This window comes from Trachinotus anak, unplaced genomic scaffold (assembly GCF_046630095.1).
Source record: "Trachinotus anak isolate AG129_WGS33_773 ecotype Australia unplaced genomic scaffold, CSIRO_AGI_Tana_v1 ptg000001l, whole genome shotgun sequence".
Classification (NCBI taxonomy): Eukaryota; Metazoa; Chordata; class Actinopteri; order Carangiformes; family Carangidae; genus Trachinotus; species Trachinotus anak.
The window spans coordinates 12,902,115-12,923,663 of record NW_027273852.1 but is presented as its reverse complement, the minus strand read 5'-3'; the positions used below and the strand labels follow the sequence as shown (position 1 = coordinate 12,923,663).

Genomic DNA, 21,549 nt, shown 5'->3' with positions numbered 1-21,549 from the left:
ACTACTGCTACTGACAAACAAACAAGCAAGACATGAGTGAAAACAACCTCCTTGGTGCAGGTAATAAATATATTTTTTCAGGAGAATATAAAAACGTATGTTAAATGCTTCAGTGGTTCTGATGCATATGAGCAGAAAATACATTCAGTGAGAAGGAAGTGGCTCTGCTGTTTGTGTGTGTGTGTGTGTGTGTGTACAATTGGCTGGACCCTGAAACTATAATAATTAATCATTTAAACAAATACTTGATAGTAACTGAAGGAAGTACACCAGACGATGTGGGTGTAAATGAAAGGTGACAGGCACGTGTCAGAGAAGTATGAGGGAAAATGCTAAAGAACTTGTGAGGTGCTGCTCTGTGTTTACATTTATCGGAAACTAGAGTTAAATGGTGGAACTGGAAACATGAGAAAATAATGTCAGACAGTTTGTGTAGTCTTCTATTTGTTTTCTCCAAAAATGTGTATGTGCTAAGTGTTAAATGTCCATGTGTGTATGCGTTCTCTTTGCAGGAGGTCAGGATACTCGTGTGCTGACTGACTGTGAAGGATTATTATGGGATTAGGGGTGTCTCGGTTACCACTGTGAGATGATAATCACAGTGGCTGTCCTCTGATCTCTACAGGGATAGAGGCGTCAATCAAACTGGAGACACTCAGAGACGAGGGGGAACGCTGCTGTGACCGTGAACATGTGTGATGTTTTCTCAGTGCTGGGCATCACATTGTGATCATGTGTGGATGTTTTGTGCGGGTCAGCTTTAAGGTGAAAGAAGAAGGAGTGTTTGTGTTTTTTTTTTTTTTCTTGCCAGCCAATGACTGAATTTATGTTTTATGGAAATAAAATATGGCCCTCACCTCCCTCCCTACCTCCAGATGGTCCCTGTGGAGAGAGGGTGATTATCTGGCCCATCTCAGCCAGGGAACCTGAGAGTGTTGATGTTGGGTGGGCAGTGCGGTGCCACGCCAAGCCTCCTGTCCCCAGGAGCCTGAATACGATCCCCTTTACCTGCCCCCTGTCTCTGGTCCTCTTCCTCCCTCCTCCACTCCACTACCGGCTAGACTTACTGCAGCTCCCCTCTCCTCCTCCTCCTCCTCCTCCTCCTCCCCCTTCTCTGCCCTGGGATAGACTTTCTTCCACCTGACAAGGCTTGGCCTGGATCACTGGAATACCTGGACAGGTAAGTCTACTCTGGAAGGTGTCAAGTGCATGTATGAGAGTATGTGAGGTAGAAAAGGAGAGATGGAAAGAAGGGGAGAAATAAAGAGAGGGTAGTTTGTAATACTTAGCAACCTATCAGGAGCAAAACAGCAAATGGGCACAACATGGTTGTTGGGGAACTTGGCAGGCCACTCTGTTTCAAAGTCCTCTTTAGTAATGCCATGAATAAATAACCAGGGGTCAGCAGCTCTGTTAATAAAGTCTTCCTCGTTTTGATTTTCAATCTTCTCTCCCTCCTTTCTCTCCCCCTCTCTCTTCATCATTCTCGTCGCGCCTGCTAATTAGGCCAGGTCTTCGGTTTCCCTGCCATGTGTGATATGAGTTTATCGGAGCTGCCTGTCAGGCTGCAGGGGTCAGCGAACGGTGTGGCCACAAGAGAGAAGCAAGCGGATCAGAACTACAAGAGATCCTGGCTGAAACATTTTGTTTTCAAGGTCAGAGACAATGTTAAAAAGGCTCAGAAGAAGACAAGAATTTATCATTAGACAACTAAGTGATATTACAGCTACTGTCTGTATGTATTGTAATTGTTTCGTTGTTACCACCACTATCAAAGTAAAAGGAGTACCACTAGACCCACGTATGTTAATTTTATTCAAAACTTACCTGAATAAAGCTAAAGGTCATTTCATGCTTGCTTGATGTGACACTTAATGAAAACACTAAAAGAAGGGGGCTCGCTGTGAACTCAATTGTTCACTGTGCTGAAGCTCTCAGCTGAAATTTCCATTCTTTCTTTTTAACAAGCTGAGTTGAAATTTTGGCACAAAACATACAGCAAATACAGTCTGTCTATTTGATATTTTCCAATCCTGTTTTCTCTAGTATTGTCAAAAAATGAGACAATTATCACTTGAACTTTGGATCCTGTTTTAATAAGTAAGTTTTATTCTCTGTTCACATGAATTTTTATATGAATAGACACCTGAAAGGTTGGCCTTTCTGAATGAATTCAAAATAGTGGGTCAACTGTTTCTTTCTTCCTTGGACCATATTTTACATTTTTTATCCGAATGATTTGTTTGCCATAAAGTTTGTGGCATTATAATCATTAATACCATTACAAACACTGAGCAGCTCTCCAAATGGATGTTGGAATAATAAATATCTTTTAAATGCATCTCCTCTTTAGAACAACGTCAGAAGTTTCATAGACTGACAAAAACCCACTCTGTATATAACTGCACGGACCTCAAGATTAAATAAAACCTAAGTTAGACACTCATAATGTTACATTTGCTATAATTCTGTTCCTTTGTGTGCAAGGACAGAAACAAGTAAGTGTCCTTGAGCTTTTAACATCTTTCACCAGTAACAGATTTGAGCTGCATCTGAAAGAACGAGGAACTTATTTTCTTCTGAAGCCTTTTTCTTTTTGTGTGGAATAAAACACAAGATTCTGCGATTCAGGTACAAAAAGAGGAAATACATGCACGTAAAAAAAGTGTGTATGAGCACATGTAACAGTATTACTGCCATACAACTTCTGTTTGAACTGTGTTATATTGTTATTGCATTTACTATGATATTATCATTTGTTCTAAAAGGTTCTTTGGTTTTGTCTCATCACAAATCACCTTCAGTTGTGTGGGATTTCTATACAACAACTTTACATCTCTGTCTCTAATTTCTATGATTTCCAGTCCTGCAGCAGATCACTAGGATACGCTGCAGTGCATTCAAAAGAGGGCAGTGTAACCACACATGCAGGGCTTGCTTGAGGCTTTCCCTGTGTCTGTATCTATCGCTCACATAAACTACGTTACAATTTCTTTACACCACATGTACTTCTATTTTGGTGGAACTCTACATCTTTGCAAATCAGACCTTTCCAACACCAGCGTGTTTTTTTTTCAAAAAGAAAATCTATTTGTCAGCGGCAAAATGGTTGGAGAAAAAAAAAAAAAAAAGAAAGAAATATGACTAATACAAGGTTGAAAAACCCAGTGGTCAAGCTGTGAGGAAAAAAGCTGCACCTGGTAATTGCTGCAACACCCACTGACCCCTGCGCGATGTGCATCGGCATACCCCTTGACTACATGTAAGAAAATTGCTTCATAGTTAGTGCATTATTGTTTCAGTGATCGCGGAGAGGTTGCTTTTGGTTGGCCCTGGGTGGCATCATTAACACAGTCTGGAGTAACACGTTTAAATCAGATGGCATTGTCACAGGTGTAACTACTGCTGTTCATGCATGTGATTAATGTCTGCTTTTTTGATTAATTTCCTACGTTGGCTGAGAAGCCCTCGCATTTGTGATTAATGAACCCACAGCCTAATATAATGTAATGGTGGTTTGGTACATATTGTGTGTGTGTGTGTGTGTGTGTGTGTGTGTTTGTGTCGGATGTGTGCATGTGTTTGCATGTAATCTCTCTATGACTGCTGCCAGTGCGCAGCATCTTTCAAATCCCAGTTGAGTCAATGGTCAGAGCCAAAGGTCAGGCTACATGTGGACGTAAGCTTGAGTTTGGCTCAACATGGAGTCGTGACAGGGGCAACATATTGCGCCGAGCGTTACAGTAAATCTGAAAACAAAGACAAGAAAGCAGACAGAAACTGGAACAGTCCGAGAATGTAAAGTTAGTGGGAGGCTGATACATTAGTCCACACTCTGACGCAGCTCTGGTCCCATGGGTCTAAAGCTTCTATCTCTGCCTGAGGGCTGGGAAGGGTGTGACCAAGATGCTGCAAACCAGAGCCTCACACTCTTCCACTGTTCACAGAACTGAAGGGGGAAAAGTGTAAAGCTTGGTTATACTCATTGTTGACCTTGTGATGTCTAAGTCAATATTCTCTCTCTTTCTCTCCTCTCAGTCTTCTTCTCTCTACGCCCCACCTTCCCCGTATCCCCGGTGGTGACAGAGACAGAGGACACAGGGGTCTGTAATTAGCTGGTTGACCCCGGGGTTGGGTTGTTTGACCCCGGCAGCCGTGAAGCGTAGATCCAGCCTGATCAGATGAGTAGTTCTGAGGGATCAGTGGTTGAAAGACAGCCGCCTCCGCACCTCAGCCAACCCAGTCACATTAGCCAGTGCGGCCGCGACGGGCACAGTTACTGGAGCCCAGCTGCCGGGCCCAAACAGAGTCACAAACACCTGTCTGGGTAGAGTACAAACATACAGACACATGCTTTTCAACATCCACAGACACTGATGCGGCTGCAAAACACACTACCTGCCACCACTCAAGGAAAGGAAAGGAGAAGGAGGGGGGCTGAGGGGTAACCTGACCCAGGTAGGGGAAGGATAGGGGAGGGAGGGGATGGGAGGCGAGGGAGGAGCAGTGCTGGCCCTTGGTCAAGTGCCTTGTATTCCACAAACAGATCGCATCCAGTTACACTCTACCTGAGAAGCTGAGCCTGAGGAGAGGATTCAAAGAAAAGCATGTGGACCTCCCTCCCTTTGGTGTGCCTTCTTTGGCTAATGGAGATTTTCACTCTTAGAAAATACATTCTGATTTCTCTCTGAGCACGTATCCAGAGATTTAGCGAAAATCAAGGTTGGTTCATGTGGAATTGTGTGAGGTTTTTTTTTTTTTTTTTTTTCAGCTGCAGAAATATTAAAAGCACCACACTGCCGTCACAGAGGTACTTACGAACAGGTCGATAATTGGTAAATGTGGCTCAGCTGTCTTTGCTGCCTTCACTACTCACTACACTAATTAAAAGCAGTGAGATGGGAGAAAGGGAGAGAGTGTCATCAAGGACACGCTGGGAGATGTTCACCTGAGACGGCACAGTCACTCATGCTCCGGGCACATCAGTATGACCTGATCGCCGGCGCTGTTTGAAGCTATGACAGAGAGAAAGAGAGACAAAAGTGTCTGGATCTGAAACTGTTGCCCTTGGGGGGAATAAAGAGATAGAGAGGCGAAATAGAGAGGAGAGAGAGCGCAAGAAAAGAGAGAGAGGAGAGGGAGGCAGGGGTAAAGAAAAAATTGGGTAGATGCAGAGGAGAAGAAGCCAAGAGAAGAGAGAGAAAGAGCAAAAGAGTGAGTGTCCTCTACCTCGTCTGTGTGAAAGTTGAGGCCTCCTCTTTAGGACGCTTATTATTTAGTCTCACTTTCCATTGCTCAGCGCTCATTCATTTCTACCTCTTTACCTCTCTCAAGTCATCATGTTTATACAAGCTGTTACTGCCATTTCCCTGTTGTCTAACCCTCTGCTGTTTTTCCTCCTTTCCCCTCTTTCTTTGTCTTTTTCCTGCTGGTTGGAAATCTGCGAGGCTTGCTCATCGGCGCCAGCCTCTGTTAATCCCCTCCCAAAGCACCTTAGCAACGCTAGGAATTTAGAGATGCTAAAAAAAAACACACGACGACAACGACAACAACTGTTCTTAACACTGGGCTCATATTGGCAAGTGTGGCCACATCTTGAGATGTGTGTGTGTTTTCCATAAGTAGTTCAGAACAATCTGGAAGGGTGTGATAACCAAGGATCTCTCAAGAGTGTGTGCGTGTGTGTGTGCATATATGTGTGTGTCTGAATAAGTGTGCACAGAGTGGGAGTGTATGTTTATGTGATATAGTTCCTATAACACCAGCAACCTGGTAATCACTGCATGTAGTCACCTGAGATGCTCATTATCTAGTCTCTGTACACGTTCTGTCTGTGCCTGCACCTCAGCACACACACACACACACACACACACACACACACACACACACTGACGAACAAGTGTTCGTCTTTGTGTGTTTGGCTGCACACACCTGGAGTAGTCAGTGATAGACCAGGAGGCTACGTGAATGAACAAAATTTAAATTATCACAGAAAATGGTGAAACAATTTATCTTATTATGGACCCAACTTTGATGTTAGCCCAACTGATGAAAAAAAAAAAAATCAATAAAGCAAGGTTACATCACTCACTGCAATTATGCTATCAGTTATTTTCCATTTGTTGGCTTCGCTGTTTTCACACACCAACACAGATCAACCCCCCCCACCCCTCTCCTTCTCTACCTAAAATCAATTACTTAGGGGCAATGGTAAAATAATTGAGGGCACATTTAGGCCTTGAAATTAATACATAGTTTAAATGTTAAAACTTTTCTCTAACTTCTCACTTCAAAGTATTAATTTACCTCTCAAATTGAACGTGAAAAAAAAAAAGATTGAAAGGACAATATTTTATTCTTAGGCAGCAATAAGATGCAGGAGTTTATTTAATATGTAGTCTCTTCTTTTTTCTCAAGCAAAAGGTGTGTAAGACAACAAACAGACAGAGAGTAGAATGTAATTGTTGAGTGCATAACAAAGACCTGTCTCACAAGGTAACATTTAATCCATCAAGAAAACTGTTCAAATACTTTCATTTTAAAAAAAAAAATAGAAAAACAGAAAATATACATGACATGTACACTCATGCAAAGGAAAGATGTTAATTAGAATCTCAGAGCATATCCAAATGATAAATGCTTGTTTCATTTACGATTCTCTCCATAAAAGACAGACGTTTTTGCTCAAATGAGAATCACCTGTTTCACACTGTTCCCTCACTGACTGTCCGATCCTGATCTGGTCCCAGTGCCAGATCTGTGAACATTTCCTGCTGGGCTGGTCAAACAGCACATTAAACACACTCAAGGCTGTAGCAATATTCATTACAGGCATTTTGACGGATTTTACAAATCTGAAAATGCAGCGGGTTCATAGAAAACATGCCAACTGAGGGGCTAAGAGTATTAAGACAGTGAAGCTGGCTCCAGTGGAACGGCATAGAGAAGGAGAGCTGCTGCAAACACTGCTGTTTTTTTTTTTTTTTTTTTTGCTGTTTTTTTTTTTTTTTTTGTAAGTGTGTGTGTTTTTGCAGAGATGTTTGAACTAGTGTTTTTTTGTTACATTCGATCTTCAGGTAAGCCACATAAGCAAAAAAAACCAAAAAAAAAAACACATGCTCTGAAATCTGACACTGTACTTCGATACAAAACATTGTGCAACAATAATAATAATAATAATAATAATGAAAGGGTTTAGAGAAGGAACATCACAGGGGAGAAAGTGAATGGAGGAAATTTGGGGCGCTGACTGTTGCTGACATTTTCCAAAAGGTCTTTTTTCCCACAGCATCTATCTCGTCGTGCTCGTCGTAATGATGGCCTGCCAGCAGAGGAGACGAGGTGCTATCTGTAAATCACAGTCCCCCCACACTGATCCATGTCCACTGGTGAACACTTTGCTGGAGGAGACAGACAGAGAGAGAGAGAGATAGACAAAGAGAGGATGATGATTAAATTTTATATTAAATGTCAAAAGTCAATAAATTAAGATCTTGAAGAGCAGAATATCCAGAATCCTGCAGTTTCATATTGAGGGTTATAATGTAAAATATACTGTATACAATGTGTACATATAGATATAAAGTGTTGCATGCACATGCATGAACACGATCCAATCAGCTGAATGCTTAATAGCAAGAATGTTATCAATTCAATTACAAATGAATCAGATTTATCCCACAACTTTAACAGTGCGACAGCTGACAACAATCTAATGGCTCTGGAAACAAATAGAGTAGGGTTATAATCATTAAGAACAATTTATCTGTACTGCTTGGACATATTGCTGTGACATATACATCCTTCACTTGTTCCAATCTGACCTATCTAAACGACCCAGTTTGTTGATCACTTGACCCTGCAGAGTTCAAAGGTCGACCACTTCAAACAGCTATCAGCGTGCTGCAGGTTGCAGCAGGCACCATAAAACTGCTGTTTCTTATCTGAACCCTTTGACCCCTCATTAACCCCATCTCTGCTGTTTGGAGAATTATCACCTGCCACCGAAGAGCAGAAATCCTTTACAGCATCCGGTGGGTTTGCACGTGTGTGAGCCAGTGATAGAGAAACACTGCAGGTGTGTTGTGCACCGCACTTGATTTAGTGAACTGTCGAGTCATTGTGGCGGTCATGTCATGTGGGAAGGATGGTAAAGCTGGAAAAGATTCCCATGTTAAGAACTTGCAAAAGTTCACATCATCAAGACAGTTGTGTGATTACAGACTCGGTTGGGTGAGAAGCGAAATACTGTATGTTGACAATATAACAACAGTCTTTGGCTGATGTCAGGCATCAATATCTGTTTGGTTTTCTAGCACCTCTGTATTATTAAGTACAAAGTCGGATATATAGGAAATTTCAGAAAAATCCCAGTATGACATTGGATATTGACATAAAAGCTATTTACAAGTCAGACACTTGCAATTACAGCAACACAAAGTGAGCAAATCAAAATTTTGACCAAATGATGGTGTTGGATAAAAAGCTTAAGGACTCTTCAAAGTTATTACAATTTATTCTGAGATGAACATGTATTATGCACCAAATCTCATGGCAATCCATCCAATAGTGGTTGAGATATTTCATTAAAAAACACAATGTTTCACTAGAGGGAACATCGGAGGATTGGCATCACATCAGAGATACATCCTCTGAGAACCATGAACGCCTGCTTTCATTATATTAAAGAGATATTTCATTGAATAAGTGAAAACTTTGGCCTGCTGGTGGCACGAGAGGAAAAGTCAGGGGATTTCATAGCAATGCATCCTATATTTTTTGAAATATTTCAGTCTGAACAAAAGCAGTGATCCAACTGACGGACAGACGTTGCCTTCCCTAGAGCCACACAGCTAACATGGCTAAAAACCCAGTGCAGAGACAGAGAGAAGAGGTTGAATCATTGTGATGCAAGGACCATTTGGGCAGAAAGAAGCAGTGTTCGTGATAGTACTGCTGTCATTTTAGTATGTTTAAGTTAGAAGAAGGAAAGAAAGAAAGAAAGAAAGAAAGAAAGACAAGTATGCAGGAGGTGACATTACTTTCAAACAACAGCAGCTCAACTTTCACCCCTGACCGCCAGAAAACTCTGGACTGCTGCAAAGTTTTTATTACAAACCAAATGCGTTAAAGTGTTATACATCTTGTTTTGTCTGCAAAAAAATGGTTAGATATGATCAATGCTCTCACTGGCTGAAAAAAGAGCTTCACTGATCTGGTTTATTGCTTATATTAAGTAAGGAACAGGAAGCCACTTGGCATGTTTTCATTAACATTTTATTTTAAATTCCACCTTTTGCTCCTGGGCACCTGCGATAGTTCGACCTGTGCTGTAAAACAAGCCTTAGTTGTTAGTCTCCTAGACTCCATGAAAGAAACTCTATGTGGAACCACTTATGTCGAAAGAGAAGAAAAAGGAAAAAACTAGCAGTGAATACTGGGCTAAAGATCCTTCCTTTGAGTACACAAACAGGAGGACTGTGGAGGATACTTAAAACTTATCATGTGACCCTCCCTTGTTGTTCTGTTTGCCTCAGATGTTTGGGACACTGCTATCAAAGTGTTTGTCTGATGTAAAAAAAAAAATGGCACACAGGGACACTAAGATAAATGTGCTGATCTCTAAATTATCCAGGCTTGTGTGATTATTTGTTTGATTTACTACATAAACATTTTTATGTCTGATTTTACTCAGGATTGATGATTTTAAGTGTTTGAAGAGACAGTTAAAGTCCCACATCCTCATATCAGAGACGTATTAACTTCCTGCTGGAGCTCATCTTCATCTACATATTGTAGGTAAATATCAGCCCAACAAGGAAGTTGACAGCAGAGTCTTAAGAGTTTTCTCTTCACCGGCCTCTCTAACTAGTGCAGCTCATTTTCATGCGGTCCATTGCACCTTCATTGTGATACTGTGGTGGGAAATGCTGCAGGCATACTGATTACTCATCCTCTGGATCATTCGGAGTTCCCATTTTAAAGCAAAATAGTGGTTTAATACAACTTGGTTGTTTTTGTAGTTTTGGCCAGTGGTGATATTGGTTATGATAACACCGTACTCAGTGATTTCTGAGATCTCAAAATGCCACTGTATCACTACACAGGTCCAACAGGACCAGAGACAAAACTGTTCAAACAGTCAGACAGGTTGTAAACAAGACAACATTTTAGCAAACTGAACCACTACACTGCATACTGGCTTAAAACCCATAATGTCACAAATAATCTCTCATTGCAAAGGAACGTGAGTGTGCATAACAATGGCAAGTCAAAGTTGTTCTTTCTTTTCTCTTCCAAATAAGTTTGGCTAACTTTGTTTAAAACTTGTCTGGTTATCTGGCTGCTAGAGTGTCTGGCCCTGTTGGACCTGTTTTTGGTGATGTTGCCATTTTGTGTAATCTCAGCAGTTGCTTACAGAGAATTGATGAACAGTGCTATAAAAGAAAAATTCAAGTTGCAATAAACCCTAGCTTTCACTGCACACCTGCTGAGCTGAAGTACTGTATACAAAAGGCTTGGTAAAGTGGAATATGAATTGAAGGATATGGTGATGAATCATTAACCTCTTAGCCAGTCACATTTTAACACTAACACCACTGATACTAAAACGGTAGGGCATGGCAATCACAGTGGGGCACAGTGAAACACCAAATGGAGAGACCTGGACAGTGCAGAGTTTTAAGATCTGAGAGCAGTGCACAACAAATCTGCAGCCAAAGGCAGATGGCTTCTACAGCTGAGTGTTTGTGGAGAAAATTCTGTCAGGCCTCTTATGTTTCCTGTTCTACTTTGCGACACGACTATCTAAAAAAAATAAATCTGCACAATTACTGTTATATGCAGAAGCTGAATCTGTTGTAGCCTTCAATAAAATCATTGGGACCACAGAAAAGCTGTCTGTTCTAGCCGGTTATTGCAGTCATTACTCTGTATCACATCATATAAATAAAAATGTATTTTAACAAAAAAAACATGAAACACCAGTTTCATCAGAAAGGCTTTAAAGGAAGCTATGACGCATAAGATTAATGTGCCTGGCAACATCTCCTGCTTAACCAGGCAGAACTGAGTTGTAACCCAACAGTCTGATGTGTGCAGAGGTGAGCTGGGTTATTCTAGAGCAGCCTGGTGTCATTTCCACAAGATCTAATCAAGTTAAACACGGTGGATCATTGTGCATGATGACACTTCTCAAACTAGAGGCTGCAGGTTTATTATATATGATAAATGATAAATGACATGTCAGCTGCCTTCAGATAGCAGGAGAGCTTAAATCAACTGAAGGAGACTTGAGTACAGATTGCTTTACGGGAATTCCTGCTATGCACATTTAAAATTTACATGTGTTGCTAACATAAATGCATCTGCTGTTTACAGAGTATATATATCCAAAGGGTTAGGGTTAGCTTTTGCTGCAACGCAATGTCATGTCATCCAGCAAGGTGCTGTGTTGCAAGTAAGCCTGGTCCTTCAATTGGACTTGTGTTGTTCTAACACAGTGCAAATGTTTGTCTGAATGTGGCGTAATATCCAGTTTCCACTAAAATACCAACAACTTCCTTTGCGCTGCTTCATTTGAATGAAACGCCCACTTGTTCGTACCTCTCCTCCCACACGTGTACCATGTCTCAAAAAAATCTACTTTTAGGAGTGCTATCTGCTCTAGCTGTACTGCTGCTATTATGATAAAGCCCACGACATCATAACTGACACGTTATGTGCACCTTTAATAAAATAGCTACACCTGTATCCTGTCTCCTACACAATAACTTTGTGTGCTACCAATTTACTTTGCTTTATACATTTAACTGCTAAATTTCACTGACTGGCAATATTTTTTCCAACCCAGGAAGTGTCACCTTCCTGTAGCACAGAGAAGTCACAGGAGGGACCAGCTGTTAACTGCATCTTTTTACCCATGATCTATACCTAATTGCAACCATGGTGCCTTAGTTGCCTGAACTTAAAGCTACATTAATAGATGTTTTGGCCACTTGGGGGCAGTGAAACAGGCTGAAAAACACAACTCTGACATACTATTACTTTAAAAAGTTGGCAGATATTTTAGCAAAGTGTTGCATATTGCTTAAGGGAAACGTTTGGGTCTTTAGCTGCGAAATACTCCACAATGTTCACCAGCTAGTCACTAACTGTGCCTGTCTTCTGCCAGGTGCTGGGGAGGTAGTGGGCTCAACAGAGCTGTGGAGAACTGCAGAGTGGAATCATCGGTTTCTGGTTTGTCACAACAACACCTTTCAAATTACACACATTTGTTCCATTCTTACTTGAATATGTTGATGAGCCCATCTATAATCATTAAGGTTGGAAGAGCGGTAAGACCAAAAAACTTGCATATGAATCATTTTTCTAACAATTACTCAATGTGGATCTGTTGTGTTCTTCAGACTTAGCAGTTTTTAAAAAAAGCCAATATTGCAGTGAAAGTTAATGAAATATGTTCACAAAGTTCATTCAGATGTACTGAACACTTTGTTTTGGCAGGAAACAGTTTGTTGATATGTTTTATGTATATTGATAAAATTTTAAAAGTGTAAACCAGGCACTGATCACAAAATAAATGTATTTGATTGACTTCAGTAAAATTATTTTCTTCCACTTAAAATTAAATTTATACTCAATGAGTAACAACAAAATTCAATTGAATTTTCAGCAGATTTTCTAACTCTTCTGTTCCACATTGGAAGCATGGCTGTACCACAGAGGAGGAATCTGGAGGGTTTAAAGACATCAGGAGTTTTTATTCTACAATTAGACCCATATATACATGCTGGGTTATCTGAGACTCTAATACTATTTAGACTTAATGTCTACAACACAAGACATCCAGGCCTGTAGCATTTTCCATATGGGCAGTGGAGAAAAACATCGTAATAAAATTCACAGAAAATATAATTTGAAATGTAAAGGGTTTAATGAATTGATAAAATGTAAGAGAGATGTTTAGGGGCCAGTGAAAAATTCTAAGGTCCAGGGTTGAGTTGGGGGACTGTGGACTCATGGCCTTAGTAAAATCCAGGCTACAGCCCTGATTAGGAGTCTCCTCGTCCATTCATTCAGTGATGGACAGTGAGGCCACTCAGTATGCTACTACCCCCCCCCCCCCCTCCAAACTTCCATCGTCTTCAAACTTATTCTTTCCTTTCTCCTCCTTCCCCCCCAAAAAATCCCCGGTTCCTGTGGAGTGGCTGGCTTTGTGTGGTCCCAGCACTGTCCCGTTTTTATCACTCCTCTGATGGGTTACCCCGGTCTCCCTCGCACCTGCGCCGCTCCCAGGTCCCTACAGGAATGCGCTGGGGCTTGTAATCGCCTTTGTGGGGGCCATTGAGTTGTACGGCTGACTGAAACTTCCCAACCTCACAGCGCGCTGGCCGCTGAATGGGGCTCAGCGTGGGGCGACTCTCCAAACCACGGCCGCTGCCAAATTCCTACAGTGGCGCACCACAATCACTCCAACACAGGCCCCGATATACCGCCAGGCAGGAGGGACGGGGAGGAGGGACCGAGGGGGTGGGGGGGGGGTGAGATGTCGTGGTGGTGGTGGTGGTGGTGAGTGTGTGTGTGTGTGTGTGTTGGACAGAGAGATGGAAAAGTAACTCCAAACAAGACGAACACTTACTGCGTTTAATCGCCACTCTGGATGAACATGGCCCAGACACGTATTGGCTTTTTATCGCTTCATGATTATTAGTTAAAGTGAAACAGTGATTTTAAGGGAACAATTTGAATATCTCACCTTTTGTCAGAAAGTTCCAGTGCAGATGCTATTCCAACAACGGAGACATCTGAAAACCGAAAAATAGAAAATGGGGGGGGAAAAAAAGTATTCGGTGAATGCGGGACAAAGTTTGAAAATAAAGCAATTTCTCATAACTTTCAGTGCATTTGTGCTGCGTTTCGGTGCATTAGGTCTGTGTGCCGGAGTACAGCGTGGTAGCTGTGGGTAGATAGAGCAGCACCGCAGGATTAAGAGGCAGCAAGATTGTTAAACATGTCAACGTGTAATTGCACGATAAGGCCCTTCCGAGGAATTCATTGGCCCAGTTGCTTTCTCTATTCCGCGCTAATCTCGCCCGGCACATTCGCTCTGTGCAATCTGTCTCCATAATCTTCTGTGACAGAGCGGGCGACGCGAACAGGCTGCTTGGTAATTTTTTTAGGAAAGGGGGGGGGGGGCGCGGAGAAAATATGCAGAGGCGTGATAAAGTGACGCTAATTATCCCCATTTAGGACAGGGAGTGCAAGGGATCGGGGCTTTGCGAGCAACCGAGTGTGCGCTGGAGCTGATGGCCTCCTAGCACGGAATATATCGGTGGCTACAAGATAAGAGTGTAGCACGGTGGAGAGATTTATTGGCCGGTCAGCTAAACACACACACACACACACACACACACACACACACACACAAACAAACAAACATGCGCGCACACACACACACACACGCACACACGCACACCAGCGACCGTCGCTGCCACACAGCCCGTGTGTATACGTCGCACCCTACACTTACCGCTCCTCCAACCTCAAGGTGTAATTTATTCGGGTTAAATTTGCCAGAACGCTCCTCTTTTAGCCCGGCGATGCGCCGTGACGCGCTCCGCCTCTCCGGGCTTTCAGTGCTTAATCCGCATCTCTTCACATCAACAGATAAGATGGAAACAGATGCAAAAAATGCGCGAGGAGGCCATCCCCCCCGCCGTACGCTGCGCGGTGCAGCGCAGAGAGAGATGTCTCCACAGATGCAGTTTCTTTCGGGGTCTTGGAATTTAAACTCATTTCCAGACATTGTTTCCTCTGATTTCTTTCAATAGATTAACGCGCAGCCAGACGTTACACGCTTTACTATGAGGCCTAACAGGTTTAATTGACATACCATGCAAGTCTTCATCAGTGTGAAATAGGCCCTTTAACTATGTATTTGAGATTAATTGATTTTTTTTTTTTTTAATGCCTAAGTAGGCATAAATTTACCTCATTTGCATGTGTATAGCTATTAGCTTGTATCTACATATGAGGCACACAGGCAATAGAAATGTACATGTCAAAAGCAGATGTGGCCTATCAGGAAAAGAAGTCATTTCCAGACTAATTTTCATTATTCTAACAGGATTAATAACCTCAGTGGCATGGGGTCATGTTTTTTCTGCTCCACGGTGAAGGTGTTGGATTTGTCAAAAGTCTCAGTCATCTAAAACCAACCATCTACAGCTTTCACATCGTGACGAGTCATCAGTGACCCACACTGTGATGGCTGCTGGGAAGTTTGAGTCTGTGCAACAGTTTGTCCGGATGGTTTAACGCTGGGGCTCGTCGATGTCGGGTTGGAATGTCTGATGCTGTGTTTTGTGCAGTGAATGTAACTTTTATAACCCCCCCACCCCCCAACCAACCTCCTTTACAAAGGTAGACAGTTCATCACCCTCCTCCACCCGCACCCACCCACCAACGCCCAACTATCAAACTTGAAATGATCGTTTAATTTCATTTCATTTAATTCCCTGTTTGTGTCTCATGCAGTTTCGCCGGTTTTCTTTGCTGGATTTATCAAGTGTCAAGAGTAAAATACAGAAACGACTCTCCCCCCGCCTGACTGCCTCTCACATGTTTGGGACCATGCAGTGAGGATAAAAGCTCAGGTAATATAACACTTCTTATGGAGACGTGTTAAACTCTTGATTTATCATCTCTGAACACTGATCAGCAAGATGAACAAACTGCTGCTGAAGAAATTTTGATTTTGGCACTTTGAGAGTGTGGCCTCTGTTGTACTGTTGTCCACCTTGTAGCAATCAATATACACATGCAGCTATATTATCTCGCAGTTCAAATATTTTTTTATCTCCCAGGTATTAACAGTTATATTGCAAAAGACATAGATAACGAGGATGATAAAAAAGAAAAAAAAAACTATGTTGCGAGGGCAGTGGATGGAGAACAAACCAGTTCAGGTGAAAGAAAAATGAAAATCGAGCCTTTAAAAAAAATAAATCCTTTTATCAATAAACTGTTCATTAAATAGGCCTGTTACTGATATTTCCGTCTGTCTGCTGTATCAAGTGTTCAAAACTGAAGCAGTGAAATTACTTCAAAACTTCAGGCTGAAATTCAAGAAAATCTCTCTCAGTGCATCAAAAAGATATGAACCTCTTTTACTGATTTATTGTATAAATTGATATTCGCAGTCTATATATTTGTAAACATAAACCCATGTTTAAACTCATATTTCAACAGCATATCAAACCTCTACAGGCTTTTGAGAAGTTGTTCCATTTTTTTTGCTGAAGAGCATTTTTGTTATTAAAACTCTGATGGGATCTGATCAAGAGATGAAGTCTGACACAACTTTGCCCTTGGTTAGCAAAATAAAAATTTAATTACTGCTCATAATAATGCTATAATAAGAGAATAAATTGATTAAAAGAAGAATACATTTTTTTGCTGATTAAATTTGCTATAAAAGCAGTCACGTCTCATGGCAATTACAAGGGGGAAAATAAAAATGAATACCATAATTTAAGCAAAACCTCGTTCTCGGGGATAAATGGGGACGTTTCGTTATAATATCACTAACAGGTGGTTTGTCCTACATAAGGCCTGCTCATATTCTATATGAATCTGATCTTTTTTTAAAGAAAATGTTCAAAAATGAACATGTGAGGAATCATATTTGTAAGAAAGGAGAATGTGGGTCATCATATACATTAAAAATTCAAAATGACTTGAATATATTAAGGCCTGCATGCCACTGGAATAGGGGAGGAAAAAAGGATTTTAACAAAGTATGATTTTTAAAATTAGTTCCATAAAAATTTAGCTCATGAAACAGCATCAGCCTACCAAAATGGTGTCCTCCCAGGCCTACAAACTGTAGCTTTTACGCGCAATTACGCACAAACAATTAGGCTCTTTAAAAGCTCATGGGATCAGTGTCCAGCAGCGGTGTCAAAATTTAAAGAGGTATTAGATAAGAGCTATTTTTTTTTCTCGAGGGGGAGGCTTGAGGATATTCTTGTGAAAACACTCCTTCAAGAACACTGTGAAAAATAATCAATCTAAGACCGTTCTCTTAAGAATCAAAGCAACATCTTGTGAAATTTATTCAATTCTTCTTCATTGCAATATCAGGGCTTTTCACTCGCAGAAAAGCACTTAAATTACAACAGCAGTTGCCCGTCATCCTTTGAAATATTAAAATTATTCACAATTTACAATAATTAGAGTGTTACAATAAAAAGAGATGATTTCCAAGAATTAAGACACAGGCTTCTGCAAATGAACACAAATATTTAAAGAATGTGATTTTCCCATATCTTTTAAAGCACTTTCTTATGATTATGACACTTTATCTCATTTTCAAATAACTTACAAGAACCCCAAAAATTATGAGACAATTGAACCAAATACCCCCATGTGAACCTGGCATAACCCTCAACTAAGACTGTGAAGTAATGGACAAAAAGATGATAGCACAATAACCAATATCTCAGCATCATATTCGTTATATAATTCCACTGGTGGCTATTCAAAAAAAAGCCGAGATGAATTACTATTTACCCTTCATTTACAATATCATAAACATTCTGTACAAAATGCAGGTAGTTCTCGGGACCGGGGTTATTTAGAAAAGAGGTAAATATTTGGTTATGTGTTCGTTTGCAGTTTTCAATTATTCTGTGAGTTCTAAATGTGTGTTAGAGGGACCGTCCCGTTCACTCCAGCCGTGGCGCTCTGGTAATGCTGCGGCAAGGCATGGAGTCTACTTTGCATTGACGGGTCCCCCGGCTCTCCGGTCGGTAAATACATGCTTATCATCTCTCTCAAGTCTCCGGGGCAAGGACCCCGTGAGTGTGTGCTGCTGACGGGAGGGCTTACACTCGGCTCCGATTTCACCAGCGACCCTAACGTCCCCATGGCAGCTGAGGAGGAGACGCCGGAGCCCTGGTGCTGTGTGTAGGTGATCCCGCCGTAGCCGGAGGGAGAAGCGTTCATGTAGCTCTGAGAGTTCGAGATGGGGCTGTACTGCAGCGCTGTCATGTCGTAGCGGTGCATGGGCTGGGGGTTGTGTGAGTGATGGTGGTGTGAGTGGTGGTGGTGGTGCGCTCCGCTCCCCGGGTGCTGGCTGTAGGCTAGCTGAGCCTCCTGCATCATTGCTGCTGCCGCCGCGGCTGCAGCCACCTGCCCCGAGTACGCACCGTTCGCCCAGCCGTTCATGTGCGCGTAGCCGGAGCTGGCTGAGCCTCCGTGACCCCCGGGGCTCTCTAACCTCTGTCCGACCCCCGATGAACTCATGCCGACCCCTAAACCAACTCCACCGCCCCCACTGGGCCCAGAAAGCAGTCCACTGGCAAGGGAATATTTGTCCTTTTTGAGCAGCGTCTTGGTCTTCCGTCTTGGCCGGTACTTGTAATCCGGATGCTCCTTCATGTGCATGGCTCGCAAACGTTTCGCCTCGTCAATGAAAGGACGCTTCTCAGCCTCGGACATCACCTTCCACTCGGCGCCCAGCCGCTTGCTGATCTCAGAGTTGTGCATTTTGGGATTCTCCTGTGCCATCTTCCTCCGCTGCCCCCGGGACCACACCATGAACGCGTTCATCGGTCTCTTCACCCGTTCCTGATTCGCTTTGGACCCGCTGTTCGGCCCCGTTTGCCCCGTGGTCGTGTTCGTTTGGGGGCCGGGGGAATGGAGGTCAGTTTCCATCATCATGCTATACATTCACCTGGTTTTAAACTTCGCCAGCAACAGAGAAAAAGTCTTATTTTAGTATAAGTCAGGCGCGCACAAAGATCGGGTGCGCACAGGTCGGCTGAGTTACAAAATTGATATTCTAACCCCAAATGAATCAAACACGAAATCAAAATTAATCCGAAAAGGGATATAAAATGTTTTCCAACCAGTATTTCACCCTGTCTTCGCCTGGGCTGGTTCACATCCACTGTGATAGAATGCGCATTTGAGCCACTTTCCCTGTCGGAGTTGAGAAGTTGGTTAAAGCGGCGGCCATATGATGCGCACTGACAGCGGTTAAATGAGCCACAAGCGGCCAATGAGGCTCTAGCAGCAGGATGATTTGCATGGCGTTTGGTCAGGTGACTAGAGGACCATAGAGGAAGAACACACCGGAGGAGGAGGAGAAGGAGGAGGCAGAGAGGAGGGTCAATCCCACAAATAGCACAAGGCATTTGAAATTTCCAAACACGCTCTTAGAGACTTCACCTAAACAAAAATAACTAAGATTTGTTAGCAGTGATGTAGCGGCCAAGCGGTGGGTGCAGTCTGCGATTACGATGAGTCAAACATCTCAACACATTTTTAAAATATATAGCCAACATATAGGCTATATATGGGAGGCGAATTTTAAAGACGAGGTTTAATATCAGGCAGCAGGTTGAGTGAATTATTATTTTTTTTCATCCTCCACTTTCTCTTCACAAGTCTGAACATTTTCCCTCATCTTAAACAGCTTACTCTCACATTCCCTGTGCCTCCTGGAAGCCTGGGCCCAAGTGCACTTTATGCGCTGGAATTACACCAGAGTCTGCCCAAACCAATTCAGTTCCAGACGACTTTCAGCTCATCCGGCGGCTCAAAATCTATTTCTCAGACCATCTCTCTCTCTCTCTCTCCCTCTCCCTCTCCCTCTCTCTCTCTCTCTCTCCCTCCAGGTGTGTAATTAAGGTATGTAATAATAGTAGGTGTCAGAGAGTGGAATTACACACACTCAAGGCAGAAGACGGTGTGAAAGAGATTTGGTAAAAACTGTTGGTCTAAAGAGGAGAAGCCCATGAGGACGGATAGCCATATAATGACGTGAAATTGCCGGGGCATAGCGCCGGTATCGCCGTCTGCTGGTGATGGTGAACGGGTCCCGGTGCTGCCTCAGCCTGCAGCTATACACATGAAAAGAAGTGCCACATGTAACCTGCTCTGCCTGGACTTTTTTTTAATTTTTTTTTTTTTTTTTTTAACTTTTTTATTTTTTTAACGTGGCTGTTATGTATTTTATGTCCCTTATTTACGGTGCAGTCGAACAGCCCGTCTGTAAACCACCACGCAGGGGGAAGCGGTCTACGTGTCTTCGAGTCCGCGCATATATAATCCAGATTTCACAGCTGACCTCCTCTGAAAAGCCCAATCAACCTCTAATTGAAAGGGAAAACGAAATACCACTTCCCGCGGCGAGACTAACGATTTAATCATTCTATCGTCCTTTGCTGTTTTTTTTTTTTTATTTTTATTTTAATTAGAGCTTAGCTTGATATATTAGCTCCCTGCTCCGGGCCTGAGGGAGCGGGATCACTCGGACGGATCCATGCGTCTTTGGTAATGGGGTTAACGGGAGATCACAATGGTCAATAAACGTTTCCAGTGGTCCGGGCCATGTGGCTGAAGGCCCCGAGAAACATGACAATATAACGAGCCAGTGAACATGACACCAGGGAACAAACAAGAATAAAGAGAAACAAATAGCCTACTGACTGTACACTTGTAAAAAAAAAAAAAAAGATATGTAAATAACACGTAGCTCAATATTAACAGTTGTAGGCCTACATTAATTTGAAATATGTAACCTATAATTTTTAAGTCAATTGTAAAGATGAATATTGCAGCCAAGGCAAACAGGCATATAACTGCAATAACACAAGTCAACAGAAAGTAGATTTTATAGGCCCTATGTTAGTTCTTTCAAAATGTACAAAATATGTCTATATTTTGTACATTTTGTAAACTTCAGACTTTGAAGTTGTTTTTAAAGCACTGACCTCTGACTTCTTTAGGTCTAAATTCTTTAAACAATCTGATCCAGTGACTGAAGAACTGAACGAGAATATCCACTCATTCTTTGGCTATTGTTATTAGTAGTAGTAGGAGATATTCTCATTGTGGAGTGGATTTAGGGTTGTAGACGGCGGATTAGCCTCTACAGTGACGCTGGGACCCCGGTGGTCCCTGTTTACTCTCTCTGACGTCCCCCCCCATCAGTTACTCCTCTTTTAACAAACCTCTTTTCAAACCTCCTCGTTCCTTTGTGCGCGGCCTCTGCAACAGGATGTGTGCAGCGCGATGATGGTACACGACTGGGGCCAAGGGTCAAAGCAATTATCCAACACACACACACACACACACACACACACACACACACACACACACAAGAAATAAATATATAAATAAGAGAATGATTGTAAATGTAGACAACTGATGCGCAGCGGCCAGTGGGTGTCATACTAACCCTAATGCACAAGAAAGTCCCAAAACCCTTGACCTTATCATCTTGGTTCCCCTCTTTACTCTTTGATCTTTTGGGTGACTGTGCGTTTGTGCACAAGCCAGCATATGGGTCTTTAGGGGGGGTGGGGGATCACCTACTGATCACCTGGACACATAACGGGTTCATGGTTCATTTAACTGATCATAAGAGAGAGAGAGAGAGAGAGAGAGAGAGAGAGAGAGAGAGAGAGAGAGCTTCAATCTATACACCATAAAATCTACAGACCCCCCCCCCCCCCCCCGCACTTCCACCCGCCTCTC

The 21,549-nt window shown here is 42.4% G+C and overlaps 1 protein-coding gene and 1 long non-coding RNA gene across 8 annotated transcripts in view; one reads left to right on the top strand and one right to left on the bottom strand.

Moving 5' to 3' along the window:
* Positions 1–437: 437 nt before the first annotated feature.
* On the top strand, positions 438–3,993 carry LOC139630008 (uncharacterized). Its single transcript, XR_011693128.1, has 3 exons — positions 438–765; positions 876–1,180; positions 1,507–3,993. It is a non-coding gene; the product is annotated as an uncharacterized lncRNA (long non-coding RNA).
* Positions 3,994–6,369: 2,376 nt separating this feature from the next.
* The window catches only part of sox1a (SRY-box transcription factor 1a), an 82,349-nt gene continuing 67,169 nt past the window's right edge, over positions 6,370–21,549 (bottom strand). For 5 of the 7 annotated variants that reach the window (XR_011690998.1, XR_011690991.1, XR_011690994.1 and 2 more), the window contains one exon: positions 6,370–7,400. Coding sequence is in view for 1 of the 7 variants with exons in the window: in XM_071477891.1 (XP_071333992.1) it covers positions 13,785–13,805; positions 17,893–18,735 (864 nt within the window). In the remaining 6 variants the exon portion in view is untranslated. Of the gene's footprint in view, positions 7,401–13,756; positions 13,806–17,892; positions 20,964–21,549 lie in introns of those variants that run through there. The other 2 variants (XM_071477891.1, XR_011690990.1) reach the window with 2 other exon arrangements.